The sequence below is a fragment of the Leiobunum rupestre genome, chromosome 1 (assembly GCF_980474605.1).
Source record: "Leiobunum rupestre chromosome 1, qqLeiRupe1.1.hap1, whole genome shotgun sequence".
Lineage (NCBI taxonomy): Eukaryota > Metazoa > Arthropoda > Arachnida > Opiliones > Sclerosomatidae > Leiobunum > Leiobunum rupestre.
Window position 1 is genome coordinate 59,244,330 of NC_143384.1, and position 17,892 is coordinate 59,262,221.

General features: G+C 35.4%; 2 protein-coding genes across 2 annotated transcripts in view; both read left to right on the top strand.

Annotated features, from left to right (window-relative positions):
* The window catches only part of LOC149963391 (ATP-binding cassette sub-family C member 1-like), a 60,537-nt gene that overhangs the window by 15,940 nt on the left and 26,705 nt on the right, over positions 1-17,892 (top strand). Inside the window, exons 9-15 of the mRNA XM_090166788.1 lie at positions 1,793-1,967; positions 3,080-3,334; positions 3,629-3,832; positions 6,051-6,197; positions 6,265-6,361; positions 7,010-7,197; positions 8,954-9,130. Coding sequence (XP_090022914.1) covers positions 1,793-1,967; positions 3,080-3,334; positions 3,629-3,832; positions 6,051-6,197; positions 6,265-6,361; positions 7,010-7,197; positions 8,954-9,130 — 1,243 coding nt within the window. The remainder of the gene's footprint in view (positions 1-1,792; positions 1,968-3,079; positions 3,335-3,628; positions 3,833-6,050; positions 6,198-6,264; positions 6,362-7,009; positions 7,198-8,953; positions 9,131-17,892) is intronic.
* LOC149963392 (uncharacterized) lies at positions 16,322-17,008 on the top strand. The gene is made up of 3 exons (XM_090180487.1): positions 16,322-16,571; positions 16,642-16,738; positions 16,795-17,008. Exons 1-3 carry the CDS (start codon positions 16,447-16,449, stop codon positions 16,978-16,980), a joined length of 408 nt encoding a protein of 135 aa, XP_090036613.1. The 5' UTR covers positions 16,322-16,446; the 3' UTR covers positions 16,981-17,008.

Genomic DNA, 17,892 nt, shown 5'->3' on the forward strand with positions numbered 1-17,892 from the left:
AAAAAATTATAAATACGTACACTAGACGTGAGGCAATTTGCCATAACCCATCAATGGGATCATTTATTAAATTTTATTTTATCAATTACCAAAAATAAAAGGGATTTGTGCTGTTGCATTCGGTAGCCCTTCGCTACCTTAAAGCAAGAGTCAAGCAAGCCTGAATACCCCAATTTGAGTAAAATCAGTTTTTTTCGAAATCTAGCATAATAGCAATGATAATAATAATAATGAAAATTGATAATAAAAGACTGAAAATATATATTTAAAATTTGGTACTGAGTCCCCTTAATTGAAAACACTCTAGGATTTTTTTTTTAATTTCTTGACTTTCGCTCACAGGCAGCACCTTAGTGACGTAAGTGATTAGAAAAAATAACATATTAAACTTTATTTAATCACCGTTTAACGGTAGTTTTATAAGACCAAAGCGAATTTGGTTTTGGATATTTTAAGATTATCTTAGTTTTCTAACTCTAAGCTAAATTGTAGAAATTTAATAACGAGATTTCTATAAGGGTCATAAGACACTCTAACTTACACATTTTAGAGTTATAATATTTTTCGATAACGTAAAATAAAATTATTTACGAAGTAAACAATTGTGCGCAACCATTATTGTTTACTATTGTGAAACTCGTAGGTGAGAGTAGTAGTGATTATAAATGCGGTTATTATACCCCAAACCTACGTAATCCTACCTGAAGAAATAAAATTCGGCAAACCCCGCAAAAGCTAACTTTTAATAATTTTAATTTATTCTTAAACTGGGTTGTTCTTTTTTGAGGAGAGCGTTTTAACACCGAGTATATCGGACTGAAACAATATACTCGGTTTGTCGCGAAAAAACAACCAGTTAAGTTCTGACGAACCAAAAATTATTTATTTAAACATTAATTTTAAACATTTTGCCTTTCGAGACCAGCTATTGCCTGCTTTGGCAGGAGACCCTTTTAGTTTGGGTTTAGAATTGAATTTTCTCCGTTCAACTAATTTGACCACTCCTTGGCCGAGGTATTAATAGGGGGTTAAAACATATTGTTCGGCCCCAGTGACGTAGGCGCCACAGGGGCCAGCGAGGAAACGAGGATTCCTTAGTCCTCTGTGGGTTTTTTACGGCTGGGACGAGAATATCTCTGCCGAGGAGTGCTCTCTTCGCCTTGCAACGGAATATTTGCATTTTCATTGCTTACAGTTTACAAAACTTACAACAAAAATATTATTTACACTTCATACAACATACGCTTTTATACTAAATTAATTGTGCATTTTTATTCATTTCTTTTACAATTTTTAAAACACTAAAGACTAACACTAAAATAAACACTTAAACTAAACTAACTTAAAACTAACAAATTAAAGTGGTACGTTCTACACTACCTGCATCCTACACTACTTATAAATGCTGTTATTAAACCCCAAACCTATAAATTATCCTACCGCCATCCTATTGCTGTTAACCTCTACAAGTTTATACGAAAGGGGGAAACCATAGAACTCGGGATAAAACCACTTCAACCAGTGAGGAGAGAATTTGCAAATTCTACGCAGGAGTGTTTTCCGAGTTTTCACCCATTGCCTCTTGTTGGGAGGCGAAAGTAATAACCACTCCACCACCCCACCTATTACAACTACAATTGATTATGAATATCGAGATGATACAAAATGTTTTTATCTTGCGAGATAAATATTGCTGGTTATCGTATTTTTTAAATGGGCGGCGTTGACGTTTTGACGCATAATATTTTATAATGAAATGTTAGTACAATGATAAGACTGTTTTACATTCTAGGTGGCTCATTGAATTCGCCTCATCTGATTCGCCAATGTGGCATGGGATACTTTTCGTCATACTTCTTACTATTATTTCCTTCATTAGAAATGTGATCTCCGTCTATAGATATAAACTTGCTTATACAATAGCATCCGCTTTACGATCTTCAACTGTCAGTTCTTTGTATAAAAAGGTAAGCAAAACTTACAACTTGTACCCAAGAGCACTGATTCACGGGAGCAAACGGAGAAATCAGACAAACCGAAATGATTTTCACGGGTTGATCCGCTTTTTAAATTGTATCTTTAATCCGCGATAACTGCGGATATACTATTTTAGTGTAGCTTTATATTGTCTTGGTGGAATTAAGCCAATTTTTTGTTGCCGTACAAAAATTTTAGAGGATGAAAAACATTTAACTAGATGTTGAAAGGTAGACAATATAAAGACCGATATCTACTCACTTATCTGAGAAAAAACCTCCTACTTTATCTGTGGTCTCGTCGGATAGCGAAACCAAATAAAAAACCCGATAGTCGCGGGTCAGATAAAAAAGGGTACAGGTAGCCATAGAAATCAGGTTGTTTATCGGAAATATATCTGATATGAGAAATTGTAATCAGTTTGCCTTATTCAGATAATCGTTAGAAGCTCTACCCGAGAGTCTCAGTTTTTTAATATATAATAGCATTCCATCCACAACTTTAGTGTATCTAATCAATATCCCTAATTCCTTATTTCTCTCATTTTCCGCCATCTCTTATTGAAAAAAAATTAAAAGGTGACAAATTTAAATTGTAATCAGTTTCTAAGTTGAATCTTCTACGGCTAACCAATGAAACTCTATTTTCGGTTATTTATTGATTTAAGTGTGAAAAAGTATTTCAATTATTTTAAATTTAAATCAATCAAAATAACAGGAAATGTTTCGGAAAAGATTAAGTTGTATAAAACCCCACAGATTAAAAGAATCTTGGACACCATTTTACCCCAAAAGAAATCTTTACATTTCGGTAACATGTAGAATCAAATTTATTGTTAAGACAAAGCTATATTGTTATAGCTCTTACTAGTATAGTCAATAACATTAAGTAATAATAAAAAACTTTGGAAAGAAAGAACTTAATTTGCATGGGATATTATCAACGCAAGTTTTGAGAAATCGGCAAACAGTTTCAATTGACTTTAAAAGGCTGTATAGCCTACAGAAAATTAACTTTATAACAAAAGTTTTTGCTAGATTTTGGGATAACTTCAATTACGTTGGTATAATTCAATTCAATTTGTTAATATTTTTTTTTAAAGTGTCTCAGACTGTCTCATAAGAGTCGAAGTGATTTTGCCAGTGGAACCATACTAAACTGCATGTCAGTCGACTCAGGACGATTTCGGGTTGTGGCCATTTCTTACCATCTAATAATCTGTTTTCCCGTTACAATTGTAATCGCAACCTATCTTCTGTGGACGTTATTGGGAGTATCAGCGTTAGTTGGAATCAGTACTTTCATTTTATCTGTGTCATTCCTTCAACTACTGGCAAATACGTCCAAAGATTACCTGGTAATCAAATGCGCTATAAATTTCACTACAATACAGTGATTGATATTGCTTTTAATTTTCCTTAGTTAACCAATTAATTTGTTTGTTTGGCCAAATTTATACAATTATTTAATGTATTAGGAACTGCGACACCTTCGTTAGACAAGTTAAAATTATAAGTGATCTATTGTGAGAAAAGTAAGAATAAATAAGCTGTTATTAAGGTTTAAAATAAGCAGATATGAAAGAAGGAAATTATTAGAACAATAAAGTTACAAATATAGTTACTTATAATCTTTGTTATTCTATATTAAGCGCCGTGTAATAAATTACAAAGACAAACGAATAAAACTGATGAGCGAGATTTTGAACGGAGCTCGTGTTCTGAAGATGTACGCTTGGGAGAAGTCATTTCAGGCGAAAGTTGATGAGCTCAGGGATCAAGAAGTGATACTAATGAGGAAAGCAGCCATTTTAGAAGCTATAAGTCTACGCGCTATTTTGATTACTCCCTACTTGGTAAGTAGATTTTTAGCTAACGATAACAATAATCAACTTGGCTAATACCTAAGGCTCCATCTTAGGCTCAATTCACCTAGCGACTTTCAGTGCGTTAAAATCAGGCTGCAAGGTTACATTGCGTAGGAAGGTGGTGGCAAGCCCTTTATTCCACGCGAGTCCACAGATCCCTTAAATCACTAATATTGTTAACAAGATTGGTTAATGTAACCGGAATATTTATTTCTGAGAAGAGCCAGGGTCAAAATAACATATTCAACCCATTGTAAATCCTCAACCATAGCTTCCCGACACCAAGCTATATTATGCCGAAGAAACTAAGGGCCGAGGCACCATATTGTAAATATTCATCAAATCAGAGCAGCGAGACAAGTGGTATACCATTGGAAAGGCCATACGCACACGACATACATTTATTGAAACTATCACGAGGTCGTTTTCCTAACAATGGGAAGAAGTAGATGATAACCAATATGTAGTAAAAAACTTTATTAATTTTCTTGAAATTAACGTTTTTTAGCGTTATTTTCAGCTAATATGCGGGCTGCTGAATTGATGTAGGATACGCGATGAGGGCAAAATACAAACGCATGTCTGCTTTTTTGGATTATTCGGCTCGCTTCATAGTTGTAGGTGAATTAGCACTGTCCAATTTTTATTTACGGAAGTTAAATGTTAGTTACATGGTCAAGGAGCAGGCGAGTGCAAGGTAGCTGCTGCCTTCAAAAATGCCAAAAACAAATTTTCCCCTAGACTTTTCGCGCAACTGAGGAACATAACTAAGGCCAAATACCCCGGTATAAAACGATTCCTCCTCGAGTCAAAGAATGTGACCAGGGACACGGCCTTCGGAATTAACACAATACCAAAATATAATAATAAGCCAAGTGTTGGCGCCTGACGGCGCCGCACGAGAGTGAAGCGAACGTGCTGGGGGCGCGCTGCGCCACCCCAACCCTATCCTTGCTATCCCGATGGGCCGTCTAGCATCGCGACCTAGAGGACATATTACGAAGAAAGAAATATAAATACTTTGTCTAAACCCAATATTCCACAAACGGGAAATTTCGTGTATTCTACTACACCTCCAAAGACTGTATAGTCTTTGTACACCACAAACGCAAAAGTAACGCTAGAAAACGTCAATTTTCAATAGAAAAAGTTAATTTTCAAAAATTAATATCTCCGTGAATTTTTATTTCCGCAAAATAATTTCGTCACAGAAATGTTCAGTATCGTCTAGAGTATCCAAAACGAAATAAATTATAAAATTCGGACATGCGTTGGTGTGTTGATATTCACCCAACGATATTTTTAGTCAAAATGTGAGACACAAAATAAAATGTTCTCCATCAAACATAAAACATTATTATGAAATAAGTTTAAAATGAAAAAAAATCGAATTGAATAATACTTGGTTTTGACCACGCAAATGAGTGGCGACTAAATGCCGTATTTCGAATCGATTTAACCTATCACTTCAAATTATCTTTTATCGGTATTTTCAGTTAAAAGTTATGGAACTTAAAAAATATATATTATCTGGCCAAAAATCTAAAGGTTAAATTACGCAAATATTAAAAACAAATGTTTCGTCCGCGTTAATAAAACATATGTCGTCTTAAGGTTTCAGCCCATGAACGGCGTGAAAGGAAATTATGGGCAAAGTCTTAACTTTCCGTCAGTATACGTTGTCAAATCATTAATATCATCAAGTTCTATATGGGTCGTAGTTCTTAAATAACTCATTTAAAAAACAGGCCGCGTAAGGTTTAACAGATTTGATGTCAAGTAGCGTTATAGGCCTATGTAGGCTTTTTATAACATCATTTATGGACAGACTAATAAAGAACTAGTCTATATTTCTTGTTTGACAACGTTTACTGACGCAAAAGTTGAGACATTGCCCATAATTTGATTTCTTGGCGTTCATGGGCTAAAACATTAAGACGTAGTTATTGGGCGGACGACACATTTTAGTTTTAATATGAATTTTAAGCTTAAGGTTTCTTTACAGTTATAATATAGCTCATACGTGTTCGAGTCGCAGTTACAGAAATGTATTACAAATTTTAATTATAGTTTCATTTTAATCGAGAGTTTAAGCTAAATATTAGTTAATAAATGTTTATCGAGGTTCCTAAGTAACTTGGTCTGAAAACTATTTTATTATTTACAGAGTTATATTTTTGTCTAATGTTAAGAACATATTTTGCAGGGAGCGTTTCTATCTTTCACGATGTTCGTTTTGTTGGATGATGATAATGTCTTGTCACCTTCAATTGCGTTTACAACTTTGCAAATATTTGCGGCAATCACTGCCAATTCGTTCCTTTTGCCAAATTTTATAAACGAATTTTCAATGGTAAACTAATCATTCTAGAATACTTTTATTACGTTTAAAATATTAATTTATTTGCTTTCCCGTTTAGTTAAGGGTTTCATTGAAACGGATTAACGGAATTCTGAACGGCAGTGAAATAAAATCATACGTTCAAACTGGCCATTCAAAACATAAAAACAGCACTGGTAACAGAATTTTTAATTTTTTTTTAATAATTGCTTTTCGATCTAGAGATGGTTACAGAAAATAGTGAGATAATACGTTATGTTACAAACGTTATTACTAACTACAGCTTCCTAGTGGCCAAACCTTACAAACGCCAAAAATTAAAATCTGAGATATGAGGATTGTCTAAATTAGTTTTGAAAATATACAATTATTGGTAATCAGTAAGTGGTTAACAAAGAAAAAACAATATAATCATATGTTCTTGGTAAAACCTAACGTGGTTATAATATTGTTTAAATAAAAAGAAAAAAGAGAAACTTTTACGGTGAAACCACAGCAATAATAAAGATTTATTCTTAAAAAACATACAAAATTCAGGGGGAAAAGCTTTTATATGGGATAAACGTTATAATAATAAATGTATTGTTCAGGATATACAAAATGTATAGATTTTTATACTTGTGCACATTTAAAGGAGGTGAAAAGAAAACGGCAACCGCCTAATTGCTCTATTTCAAAATTGTGATTATCATTTAAACTGTTCGATTTACCCTAATTCGAGGAAATAAAGTGAACTGTCTATTATTTAACAGAGTTTTTCTGTAAAATTTTTCCTTTTATTAGGGTGCAATTGGTTATGCGCTATTTACTGTTTTCTTTTGAAGCAATCAAATTTATTGACGGATATTTCACTTGGGATTCTTCGTACGAGCCCGTTGTCCATGGCATAAGTCTGGAATTCGAAAAAGGCATTTTGGCTGCTGTTGTGGGAAAAGTCGGATCTGGGAAATCCTCTCTGTTGTCGTCTGTTCTTGGCGAAACGGAAAAATGCCGCGGAGAGATCACAGTTAACGTAACAAAAATTCGATTCTTATTCACTTCCTGGTCATTCCCTGACTGAATGTCGCAGTGTCACCAAAATCTCATTAGATTTTATTCATTGTTAGGACATCTAGGGTGTATGAATCAGAATTCAGATACTTTAGCAGAGGACAGTGGGCTAAAGGTTATTAGGCATAGGTAGTGCCATCTAGTGGCAAATGGGAAACAGCTCATATTGAGTTTACGTGTGGATTCCCTCTGTACTGAATGTAGCTAGTGGATATATAGAAATATGCTCCCCAGTGATTTGATTAACTAATTATAAACATGTATTTATTGTAAATAATAATAGCCTATTATAATAAATTAATAAACACTGATAATTTTGATAACACCTTGGGCGTTTTATTGTTATGTGTTTTAACATAATAATTTTATTCTATGACTTGTCCTTCCTTTTTTGCCTCCCTCTATCAACGGCACAATTTGATCGCGATAAATTATTTTTCGGCTACAGACTAGACTAGCTGCTTGAGTGTGCCACAAAGGGGCCTCATGTTATTTAAATGGAATATACATGCTATGGGTTCGGTACGTAACTAATGCAACATTCCTACGTTTTGTTAACCTTGGAAAGCTCCCAAAACAGCTTCTAAATTTGTGCGGCCACAAGGCAATTTACTTTGAATGGAATTAAAGAAAGTCGACAAGGGGGTATACGCAAAATGTTTAAAAAAATGACATCTTAAAAATTGGCACCATCACTTCGTTTAATTTAGCTGAAAGATTATAAACTCTATTTCAAAATAAAAACAACAGTATTTTAAAAGCCAAGATACTTCATGGTTAAAATTTTTTTTGTTTATTTACATTGGCGAGCTTTCGGACCGCGGTCCCTTTTCAAGCCGAGAGTTACAAACAAAGGGACCGCGGTCCGAAAGCTCGCCAATGTAAATAAACAAAAAAAAAATTAACCATGAAGTATCTTGGCTTTTAAAATACTGTTGTTTTTATTTTTAAATTCCAAAGCCATGGTTTATCAAACATTTAAAATTAATGATTAAACTCTATTTCGGTAATGGCGCACTTTCACTCGGCTTATGCGATCTGAATTGTCTGTTTGCGTCGAGAATGACCAAATTTATTATTACAAAACAAGCCAAAACGGAAAAGCATTGTTAAAATAAGATTGGTGAGTAGCGTGAGGGTGTTGGTGTAATAACACGCTAATGTGGGTTTGGTTGTGATTCATTTCATCCCTAATGAAGGGAGCATTGTCGATTAAAATAATTCCTTGGCTAAAAGGCCACCCTTCAAAAACCTGTGGAAAATCCGTAAGCGAGTAGAACAGAACCGTCGTGTTAATAACACAGGTTCTTAAGTTAGCTATACATGTAACGTCATTACTATGTAATGCACGTTTAGCCGTCTTTGCGTGCTAAATAATTTCTGGTGTCTCTTTTACCACTTAAAGTTTTGCAACACACGAGCAAAATCAAATTAAGGTTTCTTTGTTGGTAAACCACGATAAAGGCTTTAGTTATTGAGCTATTTAAGTTAAACCACTTTGTGTGAATCTCCCGAACAGCACCAGTTAATTGGTAAATCCATAAGGCATTTTTTAATTATTTCGACTAGAATTACCCGGCTTAATTCATCACGTAAAGTTCCCTGTTACCCTATTCATTTATAATATAATACAGAAAAGCTTTTAAAAAGTTAAATTTTTTGAATATACTGGTTTCACTTTCCATTGTATATTTACTGGTTTAATTTAATCACCGAAGGGAACGGTGGCTTATTGTCCCCAACAAGCTTGGATTCAGAATGTATCTTTGAAGAACAACATTTTGTTTCACCGAGAAATGGACCGAGAAAAGTACGAGGCAATTATTGAGGCGTGTGCTTTAGAAGAAGACATTAACATTCTACCAGCATTGGACGAAACAGAAATCGGCGAAAAAGTAATTTCATTCCATTTGATTTCATTCACAATTCTTTCATCATTGCATTGAGTGGTTTAATTTAACTACTACTACTAGTACTATTACTAATACTAATAATAATAATAATAAAGTAAAATAAGAAAACAATTTATAGCGTACATCAAATTGTTTATGAAATAGAACTGCATTAATTATGCAATAGGACTTTAAAAATAGTGGAAAATCTGATGAATAACAGAATTCTTATCATTAAGGTTTAGATTATATAGATTATTTAAAATAATAAATAATTGCAAATGTTTTGATAATTTTATGCTTAAGCAAATTCAAAACTTAAATTATACATTAATTAAAATACGAAAAGCTCTTAGTTTTTAAGGTAACTGAATTCTTTAAAGGTATAATGTAAAGCCTATATAACCTGTATTTTATCGATTCCTACTCCTAAAAGAAGTACATAAATGATACTCACGATACGAGTATCTGAGAAATTAAAAGTACAATTCAATAACCTACAAAAATATCAAAACACAAAGCTTAGCGAACTGCAGCGGCTTTTAGGATGGCTCCCGTCTTTTCCGGAAAGGAAGATAAAATGCGCTCTCCCATTGCCAGAAGTGCGTGGCGCCAAAATCGCTTCCAATTTTCCGTCCTCGCGTTGCCGGAGAATTTGATAAACACATTTAGAGAGAGAGAGAGCGAGCGCTATGACCAAGGCCCGTTTTAAAAGAAATTGAAAATTGAATTGAAATTATCTCGTAAGGTGAGTATAATTTTTGTACTTCTTTTAGGAGTAGGAATCGATATAATATATTTTATATAGGCTTTTCATTATCCCTATCAAGTGAACAAGATAAATTTCCGAAATCAACATTTAGAAATAACGTTCAATCATATCTGACAGTTTCAATAAAAAATAATTTTAGCCACGGCTTTGGAAAGAACCGTATATCAGAAACAATTTGTATATATTCTATATGAGTGATCCTTTCTTTTTTATGGCGTTAACTCGACAGTTCGCGGTTATATAAATCAATAATAGATAAACTATATCCGCCAAAAGACCAAACATAATTGTGGAAATACAAAAATTTTATGCCTAATGTTTTAATTTAATGTTATAATTTCCGGATAGATATTTTGGCCAAAAATATGTGTAAATTTGGAGCTTGTTGGTTGCAAATGGAATCGTGTACAGGGTGTTTCAAAGACGTATGGCACAGATCTACAGGCGTGTCCTATGTGTAACAAGGATTGGGCTTCAAAACGTCGAAAACGCGCAGTTTCTATTATTCATTGGACCCATTTGTTTCCTTTTACTAAGCATTTGGTTTTTTATCGTAAAAGATAAGAAAACGATCACTAGTATCAAAAGTATTCAACGTGTAGATTTTAACAATAACAAGGTGTTTGATAGTGACCACGTTAATCGTAAGGAAGTTACTTATTGAATTTAATTTTTCTCTTTAAATGCCATAAATATAAATTTAATAAAATTAAAAAAAAATTAAAAACTGATCACCGGGGGCACACGCAAATTATTCTGGAGCCCGTAAGAATATTCGAGGCGTATTACACTCTTAGAAAAAACCGTTCAAAAGGTGTGCAAATTTGAACGCTCGCGTTCATTGTTGAACACAGCAATATATTTTAGCGTTCAGCCAGAGACAAGCGTTCAAACACATTGAAAAAGAAAAAAGTGTGTAATCCTGAACAGAAAAAGTAGCAGCATTCTCTTTCTCCCTCCTCTCTTGGACTCATGACTAGACGATAGCCTGGCTGATCAAAAGGCCCCGCCACCGATAAATTAAATTTATATTTCGCCGCCGAATTCATTTTTGTTATTAAAGTATAATAATTGTGTTTTGAGCTTTAAATTCGAACTACATTGATTTCTATCAGTAGTGCTATGATTTCTAGGCTGTTGGGTGTACAGTGCTCACGGTTAAAATTGGAATAATTAATAATTTCCAAAAGGTCTGGCACTACCACTGTTACTGTGTCTAATATTGGGACAAATACATTGGACTAGTAAAAAATAAGAGCAAGGGGTCATTGGTACCAAGGACCACTTAAATAATTGTAAATGTAGGGTCCGAAGGTCACAAGGACTATTTAACAAAAATCTGGGCCGCGTTCAGTAACAGCAAACGATTGGATCGTTGACTGCGAATACACTTTTTCTACTTCCGGGAGTGACGTCACGTTTCCAAACGGAGAGAGAACGAAATAAGCGGCTGGAAGAGCCGGTTATTTTGTTGATGAACGCAATCGTGACGTCACAGCACGCGGGAAGGCGACACGGCAGACGATATTTTTTTAAATTTATAACAATCGTAAAAAAGCGTTCAGCAGATGTTGCGTCACGATTACAAACGGATATCAACGGTTAATAAACCCTTTCCCCTCCGTTGAGCGTCACCGAACGCAGCCTTATTTAAGGGCTAGAGAGAAACGGAAACGGGTTTGAAAGTTTGGAGCAGCCGCGTCTCGTGAAAGAGTAGAGCTCGTATTTTGATTGGGAAATTTCAACCCCTCCGACGCATGTAGCATGTCAGGCCTAGGCTTAAATATTTTCAAAGCGAACCTAAACGAAATCTTATTTATGTTCCTCATAATGGCATTTAAATATTCCATATAATAAGTAAATATGAAAACAAAACTAAAAGTTCAAAAATCTTAACACTATTATTAAATAAAAATCCAAAAACGTTGAAGTGGTTCATGTGAAAAATTCCAGCAAAAACCTATGGGAATTTTACGAGCTTGGATCGGATGGATCCTGTAAGAATCGTCTGATCTTTTACTATTTTTAACCGCCATGCTATGGTGCTAGCGGCTTGCCGTAGTCAATGAATGGCCGCTGATTGGCTGAAGCCTAAGCAAAGACTATATAATCAGTAGTCGTTGCTAAAAATGTCTTGGCGTCTGGTTCTCCCGCAGACGGGAGCATTCTAGGTAGTAGTATAAGATTTCTATGGGGAAAAACTGTTTTCGAAAACGGAAAAAAATATCACTATTTCCAAGTCTGACCTAGCAGACACCGAGGAAGGCACGTGACCAAGAGCGCGAGCTCTCTTAACATTTTAGTACTAAGTGCTTGACCTTTTCGCAGGCCGTAGTCTTTAGACACCATCTGTTGGTGACTTTTAGTATAATTTTTAAGCAGGAGACAATGGCTCTCGCGACGATAGCACAAGCTTTCTTACCGATAGATAGCGCCTTATAAGGATAGCCTGCAGAAATTACGCGTTTCTGCTAGCTGTCACCTCCGTATTCACTCCATTTGAAATATTTTATCTAGACCTTTATATACGTTTCCTATATCTATGGTTCGTACCGTAAGTCGTGGTGAAACTGGTGATAATTGTGTTTTTAGGCCTTGTCATATAACTACAGGTAATGTATATAAAATTAATTTATTCAAAGATTGATATTACTAAATTATTAATTATTATTTTTAATACGGGTTCGTTGGGCACCCATCCCGAAATATTCTACGGGGTCTAAAGGTTTATTAAGAATGTTCGGAAACTTCCGCGAAGAGACGGTCAACGGCAATTTCGGCAAAGCCACGCAAGGGATTTAAAGAAAAATCTACGGTCCAAGAGACAACTCGATTTAACGTTAGGAGACCCAGTTAAAATCGAAGGTAATTTATTGGGAAATAGTTTACATCACAGTATTTTTACCAACCTTGGTTTACATCTGCCCCAATACTAGTTTTGGGTAACGTAGGGTACGCGACGATTGTATTAATAGTTGTAGATTAAATTAATGTTTGTTTCATTAGAAAACAGGGTATTTAAATACGGATCAGCTACCAAAGAGCGAGAAATAGCTTGTTTCAATAGAAAACAGAGTAATTAAATACGGAATAACTACAAAGAAACAGAAATTTCTTATTTCAATGAAAAACAGGGAATGTACATTCGGAGAAGCTAAAAAGAGCCAAAGATGACTGGTTTCAATGGATAACAAGGTAATTAATTACGAATCAGCTACAAAAGAACCAGAAATTGCTAACCTAACTTAACCTATCCTAACCTTAACCTAACTTAAAACTTACCTAACCTAACCTAACCTAACTTAACAATGACAAATATAAAACATTTTTTAAGATAATAAGAAACTAAAATCTTAGTTTAGTCTACAACTATTAATACAATCGTCGCGTACCCTACGTCACCCAAAACTGGTAATGGGTCAGATGTAAACTACAGTCATTTATTGCATTTGTTATTTTGTTAAAAGTAAAAAGTATTAAATAGTAAGGTAGATTATTAACAAAGTTAAATTTATTAAAGGGATCCTCAACCTGTATTGCAGAAATTTGTGAAAAGTTGGGTATAGTGGGAATACGAAGTAGGCGCGAAGCTACGCAGAGGGAATCATTAGCTAATAATTTAAGGACCTAGAAATTCAAATATGCAACGTAGGTTTCCACCCCTTTTTAATTAAGGCTTTCGCCAACACCCAATCAGAGCTTAATATAATTTGTTTGATTGTCTATTTTTTTATTTAAAACTATCGATTAGTTCTAGATGTTACTTGAAAAGATAAGTAATTAAAAAACACGAGTCTCGATCTTAAGGTTAATGATTTAGAACTAGAAACCCAAAATTCGTCAGTGTTTGAAGTTTTGGGGGCCTTCTGTTTTACGCAAGACCAAATTACTTATTACTTTCTTTTTTATAACTGTCAGGTGACTAGGAAATTACTTTCAGAAATATATTACAATACGGAGAGAGTGGTCATATTTAACAAGGTTTATTCTTGTACTATTTGCACTGAAGTGGTAAAACGTCACACGGTCTCAAAATGGCGAAAGCATTCACGATTTATTTTCATCATCATTTGAAATTTTAATTAAGAAGGCCAGCTGTGAAGTTACTACTATAGAAAGCGCAGTTGCCTCCATTTTTTTCTGGGTTCTACACCTTCCAATTGCAGTACTCAAAGAAACTATCGAAGACAATGGAATATTTGCAAAAAGTTGTATTTAAAATTCATTGTAAAAATGTGTCAACGTCTATCATAAATACGATAAACAAACTTTCTTAAAATTGAATAAGTAAATATTGTTTAATTTGTAAATCGATATCAAAACATTAAAATATCAATTAATCATGTATTTATAATATTTTAGGTTCAAAATAAATTATCACCCTAATGTTCAATCTAAGGAACCTATCGTTAAAATTACTTAAAGGGACTTTCAAGAGAGGCCTAGTCGTATTGAAATACGTCATTCAGTCGTAACTTAAGTTACGACTGAATTTGGCTTCACAACTAACGGCGTCCGAATAACATATTTCAAATTAACAAGACAATTTTACAATATACGGGCATGTTCAAGAGACATTTTAAAAATTTTGTTAAATAACGAAACTAACTTCGGCTGTCAAAGGCACTTTCGTTTTTTTCACGAATTGGTTAAAATGTCTTGAAATTTTTATTTCGCCAACTATTGCGTTCCATTTAGTCAACAATGAAAATTAATTTTGCTAAGCACAGCGTGCGATTATGTTAACAGCAACGTTAGGTTTTGCTAACCACAACGTGTGGTTTTGCTAAATAAGCGTCCTATTTCAGCAAACAAAATGTACGATTGCGCCAGTTAGAACGTTTTATTGTGCCAATTTTATCGCTTGATTCTGCTAACTAATGCGTGCGATTCTGCCAACTACCACGTGTGGTTCTGCGAACTAATACGTTTAATAATGCCAACTAATGCGTATAATTCTGCCAACTAATGCGTTTGATTTTGGTAACTAATACGTTTAATACTGCCAACTAATGCGCGTAATTCTGCCAACTAATACGTGTCATTTGGAAAACTAATGCGTTTGATTTTGGTAACTAGTACGTTTAATAATGCCAACTACTGCTTTTGATTTTGGTAACTAATACGTTTAATAATGCCAACTAATGCGTTTGATTTAGGTAACTAATACGTTTAATAATGCCAACCATTTCGTTTGTTCTTGCACACCTGGTGACCAAATCTTCCAACCAAATCGGTTATTTGAGTCAAGCTAACCGTTCACTATTGAACATTTAAACGTGTTACATTCCACAAAAAGTGATCACCATTGAACACCGTCTTAGTGTGCGATGTAGCACGCAATAAATCGCGTTCAAACTTGAACAATAATACGTGCTACTGTTGTGGTGAGCCTTTGCACACTAAATTGTTCAACTTTGAACAATTTCTTTTAAGAGTGTACGATTTCGCGACCGAAAACTATCGATACACTCCCTAACGGTGGCGGGCGGAACTACTCGTCGGAGGTCAAATTTAATGCACTGTGAAAGCTAGCAAGTTAGAAACTTAAACAGAAAATTGACGTAATTAGACCCCTTATACGGTTTGGCACCGTTGCGTCATCTAGACCCGTTTCGGTCGCGAATAGTTTCACAGCGTTAAATAATGCGTTGTCGTAGGTCTTCAATGTTTCGGACTACAGTCTTGTGTGACAATTTTTCAAGATGTCTCCAGAACTAAAAGTTTAATATGGGTAAAAATTCGTGATCTTTGAATTTTAAATCGTCTTACGAGATAAGAAAATAAATATTTCTACAACACAAAGCTTATTAAGAGTTCGCATTTAGAAGTAGGCTATCGTTACGATTTAAAATTATGACAAGGTGATTTAATTACCAAGAGACACAGTAAATCATTCATTTATTTGTTTTATGGTTTCTCAGAGGTTATACGTACTGTTAACTAACCACATTACATGGATCATTGTATTTACAAAAGTTGTTCGAAATGACCCCATTGGCTTGTGGGCAAGCTTGGTTGCGGGTTCGGAAAGATTCTCGAACGAAAAAAAAATATTTCTGGCGGGCTTCGGATTGTTGGAGAATACCGATGTCAGCGGATAAACACCGGCAGTTCAAAATGCAAGGTGTTATAACAGTGTATTAATGTTTTTAGAGGTCCTTTAAATAGGTGGCGTGTTACTGTGATTTTATCATTCGCCGTGTTACTCTTTTAGGATGTTATACTAATAAACGTTCAAGTTTTATTATATAATTCTGCCTCGTCATTATCACGATAGTAAAATCAGTTATTATCTTCCAGGGGCAGTTTCGTTAAACAATTGTACTAGCAATTTGTTGCTGTGAATTCTACCAGGTTATAGGCTCAGCATCGATTACACTGCGGTAATTATGTATTATGTATTGTAAAGCTACCTAGTCCGTGTAACCGAGCCTCTGTATCAACAGACTTGTTCTACAGCTTTAACAGCGGACAGCATTCAAACGCTTGGTTTTACAAATTCGATGGTATAGTCAGCTTCCTTGGCTATGGCAACAGGGGAAAAATGAAGACATGGGCCACCAAGTTGACTACGACGAATTACCATTTGTGGTTGTGCTGTTGTCAAGAGGCAACCTGTAGGAGGTCGTTGAGAAAGTTAAACCGGCGAAGGAGGTGCCAGCGGATTGGGTGAGTCAGTCAGGCTAACATGACAAGTAAATTATATCTCCTACGAAAGGTTCATAAGATGAAACTTTAGGAAGGTCAGAGCAAGCAGCAATATATCTCAGAAATGCTGGATATCGTCGATCGTCTACGCGGAATCGGTGAGAACGTACAGGACAGTTACGTCGCATGTATGTTGCTCGGTGGTGTTCCTGAAACCTATGACACTATCATCACTGCTTTGTAGGTGCGACCGGAAGCAGAACTCATGTTGGAGTTTGTTCGATGTAAGCTGATCGGCAAATCCAACAGACGTCAGGAAAGGATGAAAAGCGACTGTGGTGATGCGGGTAAAGCTATGAAATCCACAGCCGACAGACATCGATCCAAGCCTGGCAGAAATAAGGGATGCTGCTTCCATTGCGGTAAGTAAGGGCACTTCAAGGTGGACTGCAAGAATTTCAAAGCTTCCCAGAAACCGTTGAGGGGACAGAAAAGACCAGTGATGTAGTTCTTAGGTCGCCAGCAGAGATGACAGGGTCATCAGCTCGTGGAAACAATTTATTAATGGTTTCCAATCGGAAATCCCAAGGTTAGTATTATAATTATTGAAAGGGGTGGCAAGCCATGCACTTCGACCTTAGCTCCATTGTGCAACCCCCAACCTATGACTTTAGGTACAAAGACCTATTTCCGACCCAAAGTTAAAAATCTGTTTGGCCGGGATGTTGAAGAAGTCATGCGTCTCCAACCGATGCATACAAAGATGCTCCAACTTTTGAGCCGCATAATAGTCGCAGCTACAAAGAATAAGTGAGGCAGTTTCCTCCTCGGCTAGACAAGCTCTACAAATTGGGTTATCACTGACACCAATAAGATTTAGGTGTCTGTTAAGTTGGCAATGCCCTGTTAGTAGGCCAGTTACCAATCTTATATTCGTCTAAGAGAGCGAGAGTAACTATTTTGCTTGGCCTGCCTTTGACCATCCATCTCAAGCCAAAGCTTGAGTTGACGATACGACATATACTTGGAGACCAGGCTGCGTACCAGGCCACGGGGATGGGTAGAGCAGATTCAGGCCAACTAAACCCAGCTCTTTCACCTTCCTGGGCCAAGGCGTCAGCTTTCACGTTCCCATACTGCCCTTTGTGACCAGGTATCCAATAAAGTTAAACTTTATTGTACATCCCAAGGTCAGAAAGAAGATCTAAGCAGCTAAGAACCAGTTTAAAAGTGATACTATACTAGTTAAAAGCTTTAAGAATGGACTGACTATCCGTGTAGATTTGGATAACCTTCCCACGATGCTTCTTTTCCGAACAGTATTTGGCCCAGAAGCAGATAG

Bases quoted from the DNA above. Each gene is read 5' to 3' on its own strand.
- LOC149963392 (XM_090180487.1), top strand. From the start codon at position 16,447: ATGAAGACATGGGCCACCAAGTTGACTACGACGAATTACCATTTGTGG. The intron at 16,572-16,641 runs GTGAGTCAGTCA...ATGAAACTTTAG, and splicing joins AGGAGGTGCCAGCGGATTGG to GAAGGTCAGAGCAAGCAGCA. The intron at 16,739-16,794 runs GTATGTTGCTCG...ACTGCTTTGTAG, and splicing joins ACAGGACAGTTACGTCGCAT to GTGCGACCGGAAGCAGAACT.